The 21,353-nt window shown below is 42.9% G+C and overlaps 1 protein-coding gene across 3 annotated transcripts; it reads left to right on the top strand.

Moving 5' to 3' along the window:
• Positions 1-9,855: 9,855 nt before the first annotated feature.
• On the top strand, positions 9,856-16,393 carry LOC107541469 (diphosphoinositol polyphosphate phosphohydrolase 3-alpha). Of its 3 annotated transcripts, none has more exons than XM_016218539.2 (2): positions 9,860-10,565; positions 15,251-16,393. In XM_016218539.2, coding segments are annotated over exons 1-2 (483 nt in total). In that variant the 5' UTR covers positions 9,860-10,083; the 3' UTR covers positions 15,252-16,393. The 3 variants fall into 3 exon arrangements, with proteins under 3 accessions (XP_087685475.1, XP_016074025.1, XP_016074024.1); XM_016218538.2 differs by having other exon boundaries at positions 9,869-10,413; XM_087829349.1 differs by lacking the exon at positions 15,251-16,393 and having other exon boundaries at positions 9,856-10,860.
• The last annotated feature ends 4,960 nt before the right edge of the window (positions 16,394-21,353 follow it).

Consider the following 21,353-nt stretch of genomic DNA (forward strand, 5'->3'; position numbering starts at 1 on the left):
CGAGAACAAATATGAAGTGTGGCAGCAATAAAAAGGTCACTTTCTGGGAAGCCAGGTGCCATATTCAATGTGAACGGCTCGGATGCTGGAGCTGCTCATTCTGTCCCTGACCTTCAGATAAGAGAGAACTTTCAGTGCCAAGGTTCTCTGTGGGGCAACAGCAGACAAGCACAGTCAGGGGAATTGCAGGTAGTGGCTCTGAATTAAATTGAAATAAATCATTATGCAAAAGGGTCTGATGTCATAGACATTCTTTGAAGCTTTAGAGTCAGACAGACTGGCTCCAATACTCTATGATCCCAGCTGAGTTCCAGAATTCTAATTTATTAATTTAGTGTTTGTGTGTGTGTGTGTGTCTGTGTGTGTGTGTGTGTGTGTATAAAATGCCCCCTTGATAAACAAACTTGACAAATCTTTACAGACCACTAGGGTTAAGATTCACCTGCTTGACTTTCCCCACGTAGAGAGCAGGGTGAGCTTGAATGACCCCGCTAACCCCAGAGCCTACCTCAGCGCCTGGAACATAGAGAATTTCGACTCACATCCCAGCTCCCTATATTCAGTAGCTTCTAGCACCCGTGTATGGCTAACTTCCTGGCTTTATGATCAGTGTAGGCATTTCTAATAATCTCTCAGTTGTCTGAAATGTCCTCACAGTGGGAGAACTTTGGAAATTCCCCCTAGTCTTTGCAAATACAGAGTGATGATGCAAAATCAAATCTGTGAGCCCCCAGACAATGGAATTTCCATGGATAGCCATGCATGTTCAGTCACAATGACTCAGTTCCCCTGATCTGACTCCTGCTCCTACTGCCTCTGTTCTCTCTCCATCCAATTCTTTGTCTCCTCTTTCCCTTTCTTTTCTTGCAGGACAAATGTAACCTGTAGAGACTTCTAATTCATAAATCGCATTCCTTTCTTTTGTTCATTCCTATGAGATACTTAAAGACTGGAACGATGTTTTATTTGCTGTTTGCACATCCTGTATGAAGTCCACTACAGGAAACATGGTAGGTATTGTGGAAGGTTTGTTGAATTCATTTCTTCTGTGTGGAATCACTGACAGCAAAAACACCCACTGCCACTCTGGAGGCAGTACCGTAGGTAGATGTTGTCTATGGAGGGGCCATATGTGTGGCTTCTGAGTATCGGGTGTCACACAAGCCCTTCTACACGCTAGGTGTTGGAGGGCTAGAAATCTGGTTCACTTGTCCATGTGCCTCTACATAGCATAGTCTTCAGCACATGTTATGCTTAAAGCAACAATTCCCAGAACTTAGTCATGTATATGCCTTTCCTTATCTGCCACCCCCAACTATAATATTATTATAAACTCAATATTTTATGTAAATGAATTATTTGCTATAAGTGAAACTCTGGAAATAGAATAATGACAGAGGAATGGAATGGAATTTTAAAATTTACCTTGGAGATTCTCAAAGCACAATTTTTTCTCCCATTTTTCTATGTGGGGTATGTTGACCAATACAGGTCTTCTAAATCCGAGCTCTGCAACTTCCTAGCTGTGTGATCAGGGCCAACTTACCTATCCCCCTGAGCCTTAATTTACTCACTTGTGAAACTGGAATAATGGTACTTACGTCATAAGGATTTTACCGAAATTGTCAGTGAGATGTGTAAAGTCCCTGAATCATGGTAGACCCTCATAGATTTTTTATCATCTCTTCTGATATTGTGGTTTAAAAAACAAACAAAACCAAAGAAACAGAATTTCTTTATAAGTATACTGAGAACTGCACCATCAGAAAGTTCACCAGAAGCAACAAGGCAAGGATGTTTCCTCAGAGTTGTAAGCTGGTAGTAAAAGCTAATTGAGTGAAGTTAAAGTTGAGAAACTAAGAGTCTAATTGGTGTTCTCTCCAAGGACATATAATATGTATTTTGAGAAAACTGCTAACAAAACCACTGACTTTCATTGAAAGAAATAACCTGGGAAAAGAGGGGGGAAAAGAAAAGGGAAAGATACATTCCTACCAATCTTGAATTGCAAAGAATGATGCTGGCTCAAAACCCATTCTCACAGCCACTCTACCAAGGTGCTCACTCACAGTGTATCTTTCCAGAACAGGCTGATTTTATTGGGGGTACTTGATACCTTACTGTGCACCGGGAATGCAGCCATTTTCCTGAAAACATTTTTGATAGCAAATATCACGTGTATGTGTCTGGTTGTCTTACTCTAAGGAGCCTGTGAAATTTGGTTTGCCTCTGAGGGAATGAGTCTCATGGTGCCTGGGACTGTGTGTGCAGTGTCTCCATAAGGAAACTATATCCCCTCCTAGGCTGGTTTGATATCTCTGTGGAAGGGAAGGGCATCCTGCCAAGAACAGTATTTTCACACAAGGAAACTAGCCCTGCAGCAAAGGACCCTCCTCAGCATCCACAATCATCAAGAAGCACAAAGGAGTTGTAAATAACAATTATTCAGTCCTTTGCAAGGACTCTAAATAGTCACCTTTCATCTGCCACACAGACATCAGTGTCCAAAGGAGCTGGGGATGAAGAGCTTCTAAAATGTTAGGAGATGGGATGAAAATGTCGGAGAGCTGTATCAGTGAACAAAAGGAGGGGAATAAGATAGGACTGCTGGGGGCAAGACAAGTGGGGGTCTGGCCACAATGCAGTCCTTGTGGAGTGTCATCATCAATGAGCCCTGAGTTTCCACAACATGTAGCTACCTACTAGGTGTCAGATACTGGGCAATTCACATAATGTCCTCGATCTCAGCATTCTCCCTTATAGAACTGGAAATGGAAATATATCCTTTGAGGGGTTTTATTAGGATTAAATGAGAGAAGATCGATGAAGTGCCTAGGGTAGGCGCCCATGATTACGTGTTCTATTACTTAACATTAATCTCAACTTTGATCTCAAGTACTTCATTCCATTGTTTGGCTTTCATTGTGTGTAATTATATACACATGCTTTATTCTCAATGATAGTTTTATTTACACAAAATATAAGAAAATATTATATATAGATACAGTACATGTCCTACACAGATTTTTAAAAAAAGTGATGAATGATTAAGATCTGGAACCACCACCCCAAGTCATGCTGTGTAGGAACTGTGCTAACCGTATGAGGGATCCACAGACAGTGAATCAGAATCCTGGCCCTCAAATATCTGCCAGTTGACCCTGCTGGGTGGCTCAGTTGGTTGGAGTGTCATCTTGTACCACAGAAGGTGGTGGGTTTGAATCCAGGTCAGGGCACATACCTAGGTTGTGGGTTTGATCCTGGTTGGGGCCTATATGGGAGGCAACAGATCAATGTTTCTCTCTCACATCGATGTTCCCCCTGCTCCTCCAGATCAATAAAACATATATCCTGGGGTGAGGATTTTTATAAAAACCTCCCAGATGATCAGCAGGCTTTGCATGGCAGCTGACACATGCATGGTGCTGGCACAGATGGCACCTACTGGAATAACTACAGTTTGGAAACAGAAATGTTTTCCCTATTAGTGTCACTTTCAAAAGATTCATTCACTCATTCATTCATTCCACAAATATTCAGCAGTGCCTTTGCAGTTGTATCAGAAAGTGTCCTGGAGGTGGGACAATGACACAAGGCCTTTGTCCTCAAGGGTGTCACAATGCAGCGGGGGAGACAGACACCCTTCATCACATCAAACAGATACTGTCCGGCTGACTAAAATGTGTTCTCAGCAAAGTTCTAGGCTGCTTGAGATATACCAATGAATAGAGGACAATGATCTCTAAGATCAGGGAGCTACTATTCAAGCAGGAGCTATGGGAGGGGGAGCGATAAGCAGTGCATGTAACAAAGAAGTAAAGAACACAGCCAGTTAGTTGGTAAGTAGTATAACAAACAGGCAATTTAGGCCAAGGTAACGGGGATAAGGAATATGGGTGGGGTTGGAAAAGATGCCTGCACTTAGCAATATAAAATATGGTGGCCTGGGCAGGCCTCTGTGAGGAGGTGAGAACTGAGCAAGGCTTTGATGGAAGGGAGGATGTCAGTCAGGCAAATGGACTAGCTAGAGCAAAGATGCTAAGGAGGGAGCCTGGCTGACATAATCCAGAAACGGCAAGAGTCCAGGTGAGTTGGGGATGAGTGACTAAAGCAGAGAATCATAGCCATCAAGTCAAAGAGGAAAGTGTAGGGCCTTCAAGAGCTGTGTGAGGATTCACACTTGACTCTGATGCAGGACCGGAGGAGCACTAGACAGTGTTGCAGCGCTGAATTCGAAGTCTACAGAGGGGGCAGTATCAGGGAAAAGAGGACACTGCAGTCAGGGAACCAGAAGTAGTGACTGAGGAATCAGTGAGTGCTGCCTCTTTGAGAGACTGGAAACACCCACCTGGACTAGATGTCCCTCCATCTTTGTGTCCACACCCTTGACTACACATCTATGCCATTCCTCACAAAATCACAACAGTCAAAGTTTCGTATCCATCCCGAGGTTCATCGATTAATCCAGGAGAAAAACTGGAGAGGTGTTTTTTGTTCAATTACTTTGTCTTTGACAAGCCTTTCCTGAGCTACGTAGTACAGACCCACTATGAGGCCACCTCTGTGGTTCAGGGAGAAGTAGTGCACACAAAGAAGCAAAGAAGTAGGGGACATGTGGAGAGTGATTTGAAAGACACAACCCACCAAACTTCCCCGAGTGAAAAGATATGTCAGAGCTACCTATGTTCACTCAACTTTCACTTTAAATCTCTCATGAACAATGAACAGGTACAATAATAACAGGCCTTTGTGATCCATGTAGCCCCTGTCATGCTCTTTCACTCAGTCAACACCCCATGACCATGCTTCTAATGTCGCTGTCACTTTCCAATCTGCCTGCTCCTTCCTAACTCAGAAAAAAATGCAGAAATATGCACCCCAGCCTTGTTGGTCCCAGAGCAGATCCTCTCAGCTTTAGACCATGACATAGAAGCCATGTTCTCCCTGGTGCCTGGATATTCTAAGGGGAAAGGATGGAAGAGAAGGAAGTCTGTACCAAAGCAATGACACATATGGTGCATCTCAGCAACTCTCAACAGATGTGAGATTTCTCATAGTGAATGGAAGAGGATGACCTTTGGAGTGAGGCAGACCAAGGTGTGAATCTCAGCTCCATCACTTACTGCCTTACTTACTTAAACCCACCTCAGCCTGTTTCTTAATCTGCTTAAGGGGGATTTTGATACTCATTTTTCAAGTTTGTTGGTGAATAAATATTTAGTGCATAAAATAAAGCAGACCATCAATAATCAAAATCAATGCTGGCAGTGATGACAAAAGAGAGTATCTTCTTTTCTGTATCACCTCATTCCGTTGTATGCTCTCAGCAGGAATTGAACTTCGAGTTGTTAAGTAACATGTCAGGGTGACACACATAATTGCTGGGAGTGAGATAGGCACTCAGGTGTTCTTTTCACTATATTGTGCAAGAGGGGAACATCCAATTGGGAAAATAACTTTCTTTGAACTCAGTGACTCTGAGCAAATGAACACCTTGCCAAGTAGTCAAGTCTGAATGTCACCAAAGAATGTCCCAAAAAAATGCAGCTCTTGCCCTAGCTAGTGTGGCTTAGTGGTTAGAGCATTGGCCCAGCGCACCTAGGGGTCGTGGATTTGATTCCCAGTCAAGGGCATGTGCCTGGGTTGCAGGTTCCACCCCCAGCCCAGGGTGGGGTGCATGAGGAAGGCAACCAATTGATGTGTCTCTCTCACATAGATGTTTCTCTCTCCCCCCCCCCCCTTCCCTTCCTCACTTCCCCTCTGTCTAAAATCAATGGAAAAAATATCCTCAGGTAAGGACTAACAACAGCAACAACAACAGACATAGCTCTGGATGAAAATAATCCTTTTGACAAGACAGGGTAATGCTGTGAGGCCACAGGCTAGAGAGACATGAAGACTTGAATTCAAACACAAGCTCCACTCTAAGCCGTCTCTTCTATGAAACGGAATAACTGCCTCCTTAAGATTCAATTGTCTGTCAGTTAAAAAGGGCACAGGGCTCAACACAGGCTCTGCACATAGACTGCTCACGGCATGTATTACCTATCTTAACCTCATCCTTTTCCCTGACTCCAGGGAAAGTTCAACGTCAACTTCTTCAAGCAGAGGTGAAATTTCTACTCTGAAAAATACTTTTTCTTTATTTCTGGTTGGGTATTGATGAATGGCAGTTAATGGTTGTGTCAGCTAGTTTTGATGCATAACAAACCACCACCCACTCCCAACTTAGTGACTTTAAACAGCAACCAATTCCTGCCCTCACAATTCTGCAGCTCAACAATTTCAGCTGGGCTCAGCTGAGTGGTCCTTCTGCTGTTCTCAGAAGGCTTACTTATGCGTCTGTGGTCAGTGCCCTGTCAGCTAGGTGGCTCTGCTGGGGGTGGCTCGTGTTCTAGGATGGTCTCACTCACATTCCTGGCATGTGGTTCGTTGTCAGCTGGGGTGAAGGGCATGCATGGGCCATGGGTCTCTCATCATCCACCTAACCCGAGCTTCTTCATACTGTTGGCAGCATCTTGCTTGAAGAGCAGCAAAAGGGGGCAAACCCCAGTGTGCAAGCGCTTTTCAAATCTCTGCTTGCTTCACTCTTGCCATTCTCCCGCTGGACAAAGGGAGCTCCATCTCCAACACCAACGACAATGTGGGAGGAGATGCAGGCACCCATGCACAAATTGCAGTTGTTACTGTAACAGATTACTATTACAGCAGTTCATCAAATGACCTTGTTCGTCACTGGGGAAATTCTGAACACTGGACAATACTTAACCAAGTGGTAGAATGCTAGTCTCTCAAAAATGATTTTCACCCTTCTTTAGAAAAAGCCACAACTACCTTGCCCTATTATTGTAATAGGTGAATGATAAAATTATTGTATGAAATTCTGGGGACAAAAAACTAGTTTCAAATTTTCCTTGGCATTGTACTAAACCTGTAAGTTGTGGATCTCTTTTTCCAGTAGCATGCTATGTATGTCTTGGCCAGTAGGAATCCAACCCATACCTCTTTCCATATTATAATGTTGCTATTCCTCTCCCTTCCAATAAACATACCTCCAGCAGAGGCATTTTGCATAGGCATAATCTGATGAAGAAGTAATGGAATAAACTAGAAAATGGCCCCTCTGGTGACACAAGCAGATAGTACCTGGTATTGGGAAGTAGATTTGTGATGTGGCTGGGGCCTGGTTGGACCACTCTTCTGCCCAGACATCAGCCCGCTCTCCTGCCTTAGCTAGGGGTCCTTCTGATTTATCCAAATCATCGTTCAAAGCTGAGTACAAGTTTATCATTTTCTACTAAAATGACCTAACCATATTTTTAGGATCCCATGGTATAATTTATTTGGGGGTGGTTGACATTGCTACGGTGAATGTCATTTCCCCATTCTAATTTTTAAAGATATTTTTATTGATTTTTAAAGAGAGAGGAAGGGAGAGGGACAGAGAGAAACATCGATGCCAGAGGGAAGCATGGATCCGCTGCCTCCGGCACACCCCCTACCGGGATCGAGCCTGCAACCCTGGCATATGCCCTGACCTGGAATCGAACCAGCAACCTTTCAGTGCACAGGACGACGCCCAAATGAGCCACACTGGCCAGGGCTCCCCATTCTAACTTTGCAGATGATTATTGCTGGTACACATGAAAGCTCTTGGCATTTTAAACGTTGTTATTTCATTCTACCATTTAAAGGAATTTATATTTACACCATTAGGTTTTTCCCAAGACCACATCCGCATCATCCGCAAATAATGACAATTGTGCCTTCTTTACCAAAACGATGGACTTTTTTCTCTTTGCAACCTCATTACACTGGAAAGAACACCTAAAACAACATTTAATGATATTGGTGATAATAGGTATATTTGCCTAAATCCTGATTGTAATGGATTTTTTCTTAGTGGTTTAACATCCCTTGTGTATTTGTGAGTATGGGCACACTGAGGAATACTGCCTGCTAAAATCTCTTTTCCTCATTTGCTGCTGCTGCTGCTGCTGTTGTTGTTAATCCTCACCTGAGGATATTTTTCCCACTGAATTGTAGAGAGAGTGGGAGGGGGGGAAGGGGGAGAGGGAGAGAGAGAAACATCGATGTGAGAGAAATACACGTAGATTGGTTGCCTGCCGTATGAGCCCAACCAGGGCCTGGGACCAAACGTGCAGTCCAGGTACATGCCCTTCACTGGGAACCGAACCCAAGGCCCTTTGGTGCTTGGTCCCACACCCTAACCACTGAGCCACACCAGCCAGGGCTCCTCATTTGTTTTTAATCACGGGGTGTTTCATTCCTTCATATGTTCTTGATCACCATAGATCGCTAAAATATGGTCAGTAGCAGTAGTGTCTTTATAGGTTAAAGTCATTCTCCTTATGTCTCCATTCAGTCATTTTCTTCATATACGGCCCATACACTTTTATCCTATTATGCTCTAGGTATTGCACGTGTCTGTTGCCGCTGGGAACAGGATCATTTTTATGAGCTATTCTGGTTATAAATGGAGTGGAGCAGACCCTGGGAGGCTGAACTAACTTGTTATTTAAACTTTGGACTGTATGTTTCATAACTACTTTCCACTTACATCTCAGTCGATTTCCCCTTGACGAAGGAATTCTTTCATTGGAGGAGTGAGTTCTGGGTGATGGTGCTTGCCTGATGCCAGCAGCGTGCCTGTTGCTAAGAGAGAGACAAAGAGGCATAAGTTGCAATATGGCAAAAGCTGAGGGACATCAGAGGTCTTCTCCATAAGGCCACTACCACTGTTCGAGTAGGAATACAATACAAAAATTGAAAAGGGGAGGGAAAGCTTTAGGCTGTTGGAATTTTGGCTGGGGGGTGGGGGCCACTGCTTGGCCTGGAGGACAGGATGACCGAGCAGAGGGGTGTGAGAGCACCAGGTGGACTTGCTGCGGCCCCACGCCAGGAGGCTTCTAAATATTAAAATGTAGGATATGAAAGGATTTCCGTAGGCATGTTTTCCCAAACCCCAACCAGTACTTATCAATGAGAAACAGAAGGGTGGAGTGCGTGGAGGGCGGAGACTCTTGGGAGGTCATAAAAAACACTACTCGGGATGTTTCTCCAGCTGTTGGATGAATGTGACTCCAAGGCAAGGAGGCAGCAGGCGAGGGGCTTACTGATGAAGAAAACTGAGGCGCGGGGGAGGTGAGACGTCAATAGGGGTTGAAGAGAAGCGTCAAGTTCTGTGGGCTGTGCCAAGGTGCCTGGCAAGGTGAAGAACCTGTTGAAGAGATAAAACTGCATGATGTGACTCAGCAAAGATTAGGTAAGACTTTGATCCAAGAATACCGAGATCATCTTGACGAACCCGAGCCTTGGTATAAATAAGCCGGGACCGTTCCTTAATGGGCGACCCTGAAGTTGCACTTGACCCTACTGTGTGGAGAATGGCTGCCCGTGTGCGTCGTGAAGCTGTGGGCGGTGAGGAGAAACGTCCCGGGCTTCCACAGCCACGTTCAGCTCCGAGGCACACGTGGGAACAGTGCCAGCCCAAATCACAATGCGGTGAACCTAACTCCGCGTGAAAGAGATTCCCAGCCAGAGAGGTGCGGGGCGCCTGCGCAGTGGGCCCGAGGCACCGCGCTGCGGGAGTCGCGAGACCCCCGCCCCCGCCCCCGTCCCTCGCCCTCCGGCGGGAACGCGCACGTGGAAAGCGACGCGCACGCGCACGCGAAGGCGCCTCACCTCCCTCTACCGTGCCGGGCGGCTGAGGAGGGGGGAGACGCGCGGAGGAGCCGCGGGTGGGCTGCGTGCGGAGCGGCCGCAGCGGCCAGGGCGCCTCCTCCACGCAGGCGTCTGCGCTCTCTCGGACCCCGGACCCCGGACCCCGGACCCCGGACCCCGGACCCCGGCCGCGGAGGGGCGGACTGACTGACGTTCTCGCGGTTCCCGCCCCCGCCGCGCCCCGCCCCCGCCCCCGCCTCATCTTGTCTTAGGCTCTGGGCTCGCGGGCTGAGCCGCTTCTCTCTCCCCGCCCCTCGCAGCGCCTCTTTCTCTCCGCAGCACCTCAGCCGGCGGCGGCGCCCGGAGCAGCAGCGAGCGCGGGAGCAGGCGGCCTGGAGGATGAAGTGCAAGCCCAACCAGACGCGGACCTACGACCCGGAGGGTTTCAAGAAGCGGGCGGCGTGCCTGTGCTTCCGGAGCGAGCTCGAGGACGAGGTGCTGCTCGTGAGTAGCAGCCGGTACCCCGACCGCTGGATCGTGCCGGGCGGGGGCATGGAGCCCGAGGAGGAGCCGAGCGGCGCGGCCGTCCGAGAGGTGTACGAGGAGGCGGGAGTCAAGGGGAAGTTAGGCCGGCTCCTGGGCGTCTTCGAGCAGAACCAGGGTCCCAAGCACAGGACCTACGTGTATGTCCTGACTGTCACTGAGGTTCTGGAGGATTGGGAAGATTCGGTGAGCATTGGGAGGAAGCGAGAGTGGTTCAAAATCGAAGATGCCATCAAGGTCCTCCAGTGCCACAAGCCCGTGCACGCCGAATACCTGGAGAAACTAAAGCTGGGCGGTTCCCCCACCAATGGAAACTCCGTGCCCGGGAGCGACCCCTAGTATGTACCGCTCCTGCACAGCCCCCTCTGCTTTCCGCCGGCCCCAGAGCACCTAGTGCCCGCGCACCTCCAGTGTCCCGTGCGGGCTCCCCGGGGGAGGGGGGCTCCTTTTGTTTCCTTGGCAGACTCTGAATCACGCTTGCAAAGTGTCTCGCTTGCCAGGCACTGTTTTCGGACAATGTGCACGTTTTTCAGATGCTGTGAGAATCGCTTCTTGGTAGCGCTGTTTAACATAGTTCACATGGGTTTTCTCGGAAGGTGCCTTAACTGCTCACCCAGCTCTTGGGTGTGTGTGTGTGTGTGTGTGTGTGTGTGTGCCCGCGCGCGCCTGTGTGCACTTTTGGTACCGGCCTTGTGGTTTTGTAGCGAAGGCATTTAAAATCTGGTCACCTTGGTTGTCTGGCATCTTTCATTAATTTTCTTTTTTAAGTTGTCTCCTCGTTCAGGGTATTAGCCCTTGTCAGCAAGCCCTTCTGTGCTGGAAATTGGTTTAAATGATGAGTTTTGAATTAAAAAAGAGAAAATTTAAGAAATTGGACACCGTGTGCTCTTGCCGTACTCGACAATAATTTTATCTTCAGAAATGTGTTCTAATTTGCCCTTTTCAGAGATTTCTTTACTCACACGTACATAATTTGATTTGCGAAAATTGCTCACCACTGCTAGGTCTTTCTTTTTCTTTTTTTTTTTTTTAATCCTTACCCAAGGATATTTTTTTCCTATTGCTTTTCAGAGAGAGTGGAAGGGAGGGAGGGAGGGAGGGAGGGAGGGAGGGAGGGAGGGAGGGAGGGAGGGAGGGAAAGAGAAAGAGGAGAGCATCGATGTGAGAGCGGGACACGTGGATTGGTTGCCTCTGGCAGGTGCCCCAACTGGGGCCTGGGCATCAAGCCTGCACCTCAGGTATGTGTCCCTGGTGAAATTGGACTGGGGACCCTTGAGTCCTCCCGCTGACGCTCTAACCACTGAGCCAAACACTGCTAGGTTTTGACTGCTTACTTGAAATGGCCATTCCCCGTGTAGCCCAAATGTAGTGTAACAAAATATTACTTTATAGAGTAGATATTTCTCAGGAAGGTATTGGTAGCCAAACACATCCATATATCTTATCGGGAAAAGTATTCGTAGAGCATGATGTAGCATGCTCAGCTTCCAACACCCTCTGCCCCTGTCTCAGGACCCTTAGAACAACCATGGTTTTCTCAACATAAACTAGTTTTTTTAAAAAGTTATTTCACATATTTGAATTTAGCAATGTTCCAGTTAAACTTCCTGACTATGAGTAACCACAGGAATGGGATCTGTATGCTGATCACATCCCAACTGAGTGAGGTACCTTTCTTGATATTCAGCCATTACAGACTTTGAAAGTGGTGGGACACCTGACCAATCTCTCCTAAAGATTTAGAATAAACATTTTGTCTCACGTGACAATCTATTTGGAGTGATGAATTAAAAACTCTTACATTTGCCTCTGTACTTGCTTGTCATCAGCACTCTCATCTGAAATACTTAGATCTCTCTTCTGGAACTTCATCTCTTTCACCCACCGATGTCCTACTTCCTCAAGTGGGTATTGGGGGTGGAAAACCCATTCCTAATTTTTTTTAAAGTATGTATTCATTGATTTCAGAGAGAGGAAGAGAGATGGAAACATCAATGATGAGAGAGTCGTCATTGATTGGCTGCCTCCTGTACATCCCCAACTGGGGATCGAGCCTGCAACCCGGGTATGTGCCCTGACCTGGAATCAAACCAGGATCTCTTGGATTCTAGGTCAGTGTTCAAGCAATGAGCCACGCCCAACTGGACCCATTCCTAATTTTTAGGGCAACCTAGAATATCCTGTCTTTTAATTATTACTGATTAAGTTATCAGTCATCTTTTTGAAAGAACACTTATGCATTCTGTATTAAGAAATTTTGAAAGTGTAGATCCCTCTTGATACTGTTCAACTTCTCTTCAAAGGTTGAAGAAAGGCATACTTTGTTAAGAGAGAATGGGCGGGGGGTATTTTTGTACATAAAACATGAAATCTTAAAAGTATTGGGTGGACAGGAAGAGATTGACCAAAAAATTACAAGCATATATGCACAGCCCATGGACACAGACAATAGACAAGGGAAGAACTGGGGAGGTGTGGGAGATGGGAGGAAAGGGGTAAAGGGGAGAAAATGGGAGCATCTGTAATATTTTCAACAGTAAAATAAATTTTAAAAAATTAAATCAGCTTATAAAAAATTATTCTACAGAACAATAATGAATATAACTGGATAACTGGAATTCACTTTGTTATTCTACAGATTAACCTTTTATAGAGAATACAATACTTGGTAGAATTGAAATTTTTTAAAAATTTATTTTTAAAATAAGATTTTTCCATAGCCCTGGCTGGGTTGGCTCAGTAATGAGAGTGTTGGCCTATGGACTGAAGTGTCCTGGGTTCATTTCCAGCCAATTGCAAGTGCCTGGGTTGCAGGCTTGGGGTGCATGCAGGAGGCAACCAATCTCTCTCTCTCTCTCTCTCTCTCTCTCTCTCTCTCTCTCTCTCTCTTTCTCTCTCCTCTCCACTCTCTCTGAAAAGCAATGGAAAATATCCTCAGGTGAGGATAAAAAAAAAAAAAATCTGTCCCTATATAAATGTCCAAATAAAGTACATATTGTAGTTAACAATAATTAACTGTTATCAAAGGAATGAGTGGTATAAAAATGAATAGCTTTTAAAAGTCAGTTATGTAATTTCATATTCTAAATTATGCAGAATTATCAAATGTTTTTCAAAATTTACCTGTTTCTTCACCCTGACCTGCTGGCTCAGTTGGTTGAATGTTGTCCTGTACACCAAAAGGTTGCAAGCTTGATTACTGGTCAGGGCATATAGCTAGGTTGTGGGTTCGATCCCTGGTCGGGGCGTATACAGGAAGCAACCAGTGATGTTTCTCACATCAATGTTTCTCTCTCCCTTCCTCTCTCTAAAATCAATAAACATATCCTCAGGTGACCATTTTAAAAAAACTGTCTGTTTCTTTGTACAGAAAGAAGTCTTTTTTTTAAAAAAAACTTTCTAATTTCTAAAAGTTGACCTTTTTTAGTCCAACAATCCAAGTCGACTGATAGATATTCTCAGTAACCTGAGATTTTTCAAAGTACATATGTACTAACTTCAGAGAAAATGAATTATTGCTTTGCGACTATTTCATACATAAAACTGCCTCCATCTAAAATGCTGCCACAAATATTTGGGAGGTTTAATTTATACATGGCATTCTTAGAGATAATAAAGCAAAACCTTATGTTTTGACTTTTATACTATGTATTTGACAAATGTGAAAAGTATTAGTGTTGATGTTTATCAACACTTAAAGAGGGGTTAGCCTGTAAGTATTTACTGTATTTTATTCAGAAATATTTGGATTGCCAAAATATCTTCAATTTATGCAATTTGTAAAACCTCTGTGGTTTTCATTTCTAAATCACAACATAATATTTTACAATTATCACACTAAGTTAAGTTTTCAAATTCACACAGGCAATTCTTGGTATATATGCTTCTGGAGTTCAGTCTAAAAAAATTAAATTTAAAAAAGAAAAACAAAAAGACTTTCATTTTGAAAGAGAAATCAAAAAACTTCAGACTAAGTTGACATATCTGTTTTATATATAACCAGATGTCCTCCAAGAGTTTAATAGACAGTTGGGGTTTTCTGCTTACATAGTCATTGCATAGACCCATGCATTGCTTATGTGGTAATTGCACTAAAAATGTACAGGTGAATCTTTCAGCTTATACCCCTCCCAGAAAACAGTACATTGATCAAAGACAATGCTTCCAGACATGAGATAGAAATTTGTTTTCAGCACTTTATTTTAGAGGCTGTTTTCCCCCCAACTGTACAACTGCCTGTTCTTATTCTTAAAATAAGTTTTAAGAAGATGTGTTGGAGTAAATTTTCATTTGAGAAAATTGTAAAAATTTCAACAGTTTTATATTTAGAAACATCAAATAACTATTAGGGGGGTGTGTGTAAGAGTAGAAATAGGCAGCTTGTGAAGTACCAGCAACATTAGAGACATCTTCTGGGACAGAAGGTTTATAGGGCTCTGAAGCTAGAGCTGCCCCTCTCACTTCCCATTCATTGGAGTTCAATTGTAAGAAAGAGCAATTCCTCCATCAATAGTTGTTTACTGAGAAAAGGGAGGTGAAAGTGTGGCTGTAGAGACTACTGTACTAACAGCTGGCCAGAGTTTTCTTTTTCGGGGTTCCTTTTGTGGAAGCATCAAGCAAAACAGGAAATATTTTCAGCATCATTCTAGCATTGTAATCATTCTTTTGAATGACTGTTGGCCTGTTAGACTGTGAACTCTGAGGACTAGGACCCAGCCTGATTCCTGCTAATATCCTCAGTGGCGAGAACAGTGGCTAAACTTTGGAGACATTTGTCATTGATCCAGAGATTAGAAGTATCTACTACTAGTGTATTCTTGATTTCTTAGCTTCAGATGTTAGCTGAGACAATGTTACTCCCTCAGGCTCTCATCTGGCCTCTCAGCGGAACTGCATTGGATAATTCGCTGATGGCTTTTCCAGTAAAAAGTGGCTAATGAACCATAGTAGACCATCAATAAACATTTGCTGACTAGAGGAATTGATGAACCAATAAAACTATTAATGATAGTTTTTTTTTCAGATTTACTTTGAAAGAATCAAGTATGTATACCCAGTGATGAATGGAATTGTGAAGCACAACTCATACTATCAAGAACGCAGCTCATCCTATGCTTTTGGACACTTCTCCCCTGTTTATTACAATGACAATTTTCCAAGCTGTTGCACTACCACTGTATCTGTACAGATTTCTAATTTGGCACTTATGGCCTTTTCTGTGCTTTTATGATTGTGTCTGTATTTCCCACCAGTTTAAATGGCCTTGAGTGCAAGGGCCTTATTTCCTTAGTCTTTTTATATATCTAGCATACAAGATATCACTTGAAATGTAGACATCACTGAAGATTTGTCTAAATAATATTTTATAATGACACTGAGTGGTAAAGCTTTCACCTTCTAATTGGGTGTTAGTACAATAAATGCTCTCTCTAACACACATGTGGCTTTTGTACATCAGGTGTCAAGTGTTTCAAGGCATCTGTGAGATATCAGAAAGCAAAAATTCTGTGATATTATGTGCCTCCTGATGGTATTATATACTATACCACCTATCAAATATATTTGCCAATATTTTAGACTTAAATCTAACTGTGCCTCTAGCTATAAATCCTAATCTATAGAAAATACAGGGAACAGAGAAACATACACCAGAGAGATGATATCAGCAGAATCCAGACTGTAGAAAATTCTACAGGACAGGTGACCCAGTTTCTTCAGTAAATGAATGGCCTGGATGAAAGAAATGGGAGGATGAACCTATAGATTAAAAGAGACTTAAGAGACATATGAACCAATTGTAACATGGATCTTTTTTGGACCCTGATTTGACCAAACTAAAATACATTTATAAGGCAACCTGGATAATTTGAAAATTGACTTGATATTTGATATTAGTTAGGATAATGGTGTTGTGGTTATGTTGAAAACAAAAGAGTTGTTATCTTTTAAAGACATATTCTCAAACATTTACAGTTGAAATGATGTCTGGAATTTGCTTCAAAATAATAAGACTGGATGTTAAATGTGTTGGGAGATATTGATGAAATAAGATTGGCCTGACTTGATAATGGTTGAAGCTGGGTGATGGCTAAATGATGGTTCATTATATGTTTCTCTCTACTTTTGTGTGTTTGACATTTTCCATAATAAAAAACTAATTTAAAAAGTTATCAGTGTTCTTATTAAAGCTAATATTTAAGGCACAGAGAAAAAAGAAGAGGAAAAATTTTAGATTGTTTAGAATATGTTGGCTCAGGGGTGCCACTTCTGACCCAAGAGGTCAAAAGCTTAAAAAGAGAGGGGCAACATACCCTGGACTGGCTAGTGTTTCCCTTGCTACAGACCAGTGTTAGGAGTTTTTTCTCTAATTTGGCTCATTAAAATAGGAAGAGTTAAATTCTTATTTATATCTATCAGAACATGGGAATAGATTCTCATGTTCTGTTAAGCAGGATTTTTGACAACACAGTCCAGTTCGTATCAATGTGAAAAATCAAAGGGCTGGAGTCTCCAGAGAGCAAGTTATGTAATTTTATACAAATCCACAAAATGACATTTTTGAATCTTTTTTTAAAGGGAGTAGTGGCTGCAGACTTATTAGTTGCATATTCATTAACTTTAAAGTTATATATGAAGGTAGGTGAAACAGGAAGGTAAGTAGTCAACATTCCTGACTGCACTGAACCATTTTATGTTTTATACTGTAGATATTCCTTCAGTTTTGAACTGTGCTTAGTATTCTGTAAAGGCCAAAATCTTCTAGGTCAGAGTCAGTGAAGCTTTGCTGAAATCAACAGACATGGGGGCTGTCCTGACATTTTTCATGGGTCAAGAAGGAGCAGGCACAAAGTAAGAATACCATTGGAAGCCCCTTCCAGGGAAGATGAACACCTTCATAAGTGTGAAAGGCTGTGAGGTTGAAGCTGCCCATTCTACTCCTGCTTTCTAAGTGTGTCCCAGTCCCAAGAGCAAGCAGTTCCGCAGAAACAACTGTTTCCTGGAAAAGGGAAGATGAAAGGTTTACCTTAGAGCCCTTTACTACCCGCAGCTGGCAGAGCTTTCACTTCCAAGGTTCTCTTGTTAGAAGGAACAGAAAATTTCCATAAAATTTTTCATTAATCTCTCCCTAGAAGCAGCTTTTAATGAGATTACAAGTTAATAGATTTTTTTTTTTTTTTTTTTTAATTTGGAAGCAAACAAAGCCAGGTGAACAGAACTGTAGGTGGTGGCTGCAAGTTAAAACAAATAGTGGTTTGGAGTCCAACAGGCCATGGATTAAAACTGGTTTGACCATCTACTAGCTGTGTGGCCTCTGCCAAGTTACTTTACTTCTCCAATCTTCATTTTTATCCTCTGTAAAATGGGGATAATCGTAGACCCTATCTTTGTAAACAACACTGTTTGATCTCCTAGGGTAAGATATATTCTTGTGTTCCCAGGTGTCCCACTGTCCTATTTCATAGTTCTTATAAACTTATACTTATTAGCTTGAATGTCTCTACTTTCTAAACTCTGAGTCCTGTGGCTTGGGGACCCAGACTAGCACAGGGCCTGGAACATGGTGACCTATAGGTACTCATAATGTGCATTATAAAAGATTGTCATGCCTTTTACTTGTCAAAAATACATTGCCATTATTTTACCAGGTGTTTGTGTACTGGAAAATATGAAAAATGAGACACCATAAGACTGTGGTCTATACACAAATTTCTCTTTATTGGGAAGAATATTTTGTCTATAGATCATGTTTCCATTTTTTTTCAGAATCTTTCAGTACCAATTATGCCTAACTTCTTAACTTCATAAAGTACTATAAGATACTTCCTCAGATGCTAAACTGTCCCCACAGCTGCATTTGATAATTCACTGAAGGCTTTCCAAATACAAATGATTTAAAGATATGGTAAACCCTCAGTATTTATTCAGTTTAAGAACTGTTGAATAAATACAAGTATGCTAAATATTTTATTTTATGGGTAAAAGACATAGATAGCAATCAGGATTTTATGGTAAGAAATTCACACATAGAAGACAAGGCAAGGCCAAGACCTGACTGATTCTACCGGTAAAGATACAATGAACTACTTCTAGATTTAGACAGTTTATTACTTATATACATGGTGCAAAGAAGAATGAGCCAAAGGTGTCAGCTTCCCAAGTTCTTGTCCCACATACTCTAAAAGACAACACAGAAATAAAAGGGTCTTTATGACTGAAACACAAGTTTTGGGATATTCCATTACTGAGGGGCCAAATCTAGACTGCAGTTGAGTGCTTTTATATGCTACAGCTCTATTCTGGGGGTACAGGACAGAAGCCCTATCAGAAACTGTTAGGTTATGAGAAACTGTCTCCTGACAACCTTCCAGGGGTGATAAGGAGGTGTATGGGAGATGGTCTTGTAGCAGTTCCTTACAGCCTTCCATCTTCTCATGTTCTGGGAGGTCAAAAGGCATTTAACCAAGACAGCTTAACTGCAGTTGCAGCCTATATGGATACCTGCAAGAGTTCCAGGCCATAGTGGAGGAGCCATTTCCCTACGACTCCACTTTCCTTTTACATACCCAGCTAGGAACTCTTCCTGTAAACACAGGCCACCAGTTGTGGCCACTCAAGATACACAACGGACCCCATACAAAATTTAGTTTAGATGATGAGACTGATGCCACTTACATATCAACAGGATATTCAAAGATTTGTTACTCATGTAACAAGGTTTTATGGGGAGAGCAGGGCAGACTTCCAAAGCTGGTTTAAAAATTCTTGAGAGAGCAAGAAAAGGAAACTGGCTTGGGTTTTTATTGTGGTTAAAGGGTGGGGCTAAAGTGAGGGTTCCAATGCACAGTCAGGGGCTTGCATGGTTTGAAATTCCCTTTGGCACCAAAGGAGAGAGTACCCAGGGTTTTTATTAGCTTGCCCAGATGTAGAGCCAAAGGGGAAGAGTGAGAAGTGAGGCTTAAGAGCTGTCAGCAGTCAAACATCAAAAAGAAAATTGGAGACAGACTCTTTATTACAATTCATCCCTGGTGTTTGATGGTTAAAATGTACAATATTTTTTTAATTGGATTGGAACAGGTTTAATAAGTCATTAAGGTACACTGTGAGGTCTGTAGCCTGAAGTCTGTAAGGAAGGTGAAAGTTCCATCAAATGCTTGCCCAGTATTGTGTATTCTGAGAAGCAAAATGAATGCCTTAGTCAAAATCAACAATATCTGGAACTCTGAAAGGGGTAAGAACTGTCTTGGTGAGGCCTTGTATTGTAGCTTGAGTATATGTGGAAGCGTGTGTGATGTTGATTTTTATTTTCTTATCTGTGAGGCAACAGCTTCCCAGACTCTTTACCCAAAATGGGACAATCTTGGATAAGGAATTTATGTTGCTTCCATTGGACAAACAAGATAACTAGGCCATTGGCAATGGCCTAGGGTCTAAAATTTGCAGAGGTGGGTAATCATTGGCCAGGGCATCCAGTGCTAAGATGACTGCCTACAGTTTGGACAATTGCATCTTGGGTTCAGTACTTTATCTGAAACATACTGGTTAAGGGAAAAAATAAGCACTAATCATGATTATGGCAACATATTCTAAAGTATACAAACTCCCATTGCTATCCATTCAGTTGATCCCAAGAGGATCCCTAGGTAGCCAAGGGGTGACCTATTCCAGCCCCATGGCATCTGGCAAGGGACTGAGGGTAGGGGAGGCCATCTCCACCTGCAAATGTCATACCAGAGGACCCAGGTTTTGCTGCAAAGAGGTTTTGGTGACTGAGGTTTTGGTGTTTCTTCCAAGGCCCAAGACACAATTAACTGAATATGGAGGACCAGGGCCTGAGCGAGCCTCTATTTCCAGGAGACCTTACTATACAGCCACCAATTGCCACTCTAATGACATCAGGCATACCTTATTTTATTGTACTTCACTTGATTGCACTTCACAGATGTGTTTTTACAAATTGAAAATAAGACCCTTCACCATCAAAATGATTACAACTTGCTTTATTGCAATACTCACTTTATTGAAGTGGTCTGGAAACAAACCCACAATATCTCTAAGGTATGCTTGTATAGCATGGGGCCTAGTAGGGCAGTTTCTTGCATCAGAGGTCATGGGCAACTTATGGAGATCATGGGTGGTCCTGAGACTCCAAGAGGAATGAAAGGAGGTTACTAAGCCTCTACAGTGAAGGATTTCTGGGAGACACTAATAGGAGTAACACTAATAGTATTACAATTTGAAAAATGCCTTAGAGCCTTGGGGGGGACTCATTAAAAGTAGGCTTATTTGCAAGTAACAGCATAAGTGGACTAAAGTAAAATTTGTGAGGAATATGTTGCCTCCAGAACTCAAAATGGCCTAAAAGATGTTGGGCTTGTCTTAATGTAGGTGCTGAGAGGGTCAGTAGTAGTTTCTTGACAGTGTCAGAGATAGACATCTCTAATTGCTAATTAGATGGAGTCAATAATTTCCATAACATTAGTTATGGGAACCTTAATGAATGGGACCATAGCATGAAAGCTGAGGTAATCCATTGTGAAGTCCCATTCATTCTTTCCAGGTTGAAAAACAGGCCAAATTAGGCTGTTAGATGAAGAAGCAGTGGGAATAATAATCACTCCTTCTCTATACAGGTTTTGTATAATGGGTGTCAATCCCTGAAGGCTCTGTTTTAATTTACATTGGGCTGTATTAACTAGATAAAGGTGTGGAGGATGTCCATGAGGTCCCATTTCTTCAGGCAACTTTATACCTGTCAAAGACTTAATTTAATTTTGATTTATTATTTATTGGGTCATAGAGTCCATACCCACTATTAGTTGTTTTAGGGCAATGGGTGCTATGACCATGGGGAATTTAGTCAAAGCAATAATTATGATGGTTAAGATAAGGCACACCTGTTTGTCCTCTATTTAATATTCAATAACCACCCTAAGATCATAGGGGTTACCATATTCACTATTCAGGTTTCTCCAGAGAAACAGGACCCATAGGATGTTTATATATTTAGAAGGAGATTTAGGCCCGGCAGGGCATGGCTCAGTGGTTGAGCATCGACCTAGGATCCAGGGGATCATGGTTCGATTCCCAGTCAGGGCACATGCCCAGGTTGTGGGCTCAATCTCCGG

Source organism: Miniopterus natalensis, chromosome X (genome assembly GCF_054644295.1).
Source record: "Miniopterus natalensis isolate mMinNat1 chromosome X, mMinNat1.hap1, whole genome shotgun sequence".
In the NCBI taxonomy this organism is placed as follows: domain Eukaryota; kingdom Metazoa; phylum Chordata; class Mammalia; order Chiroptera; family Miniopteridae; genus Miniopterus; species Miniopterus natalensis.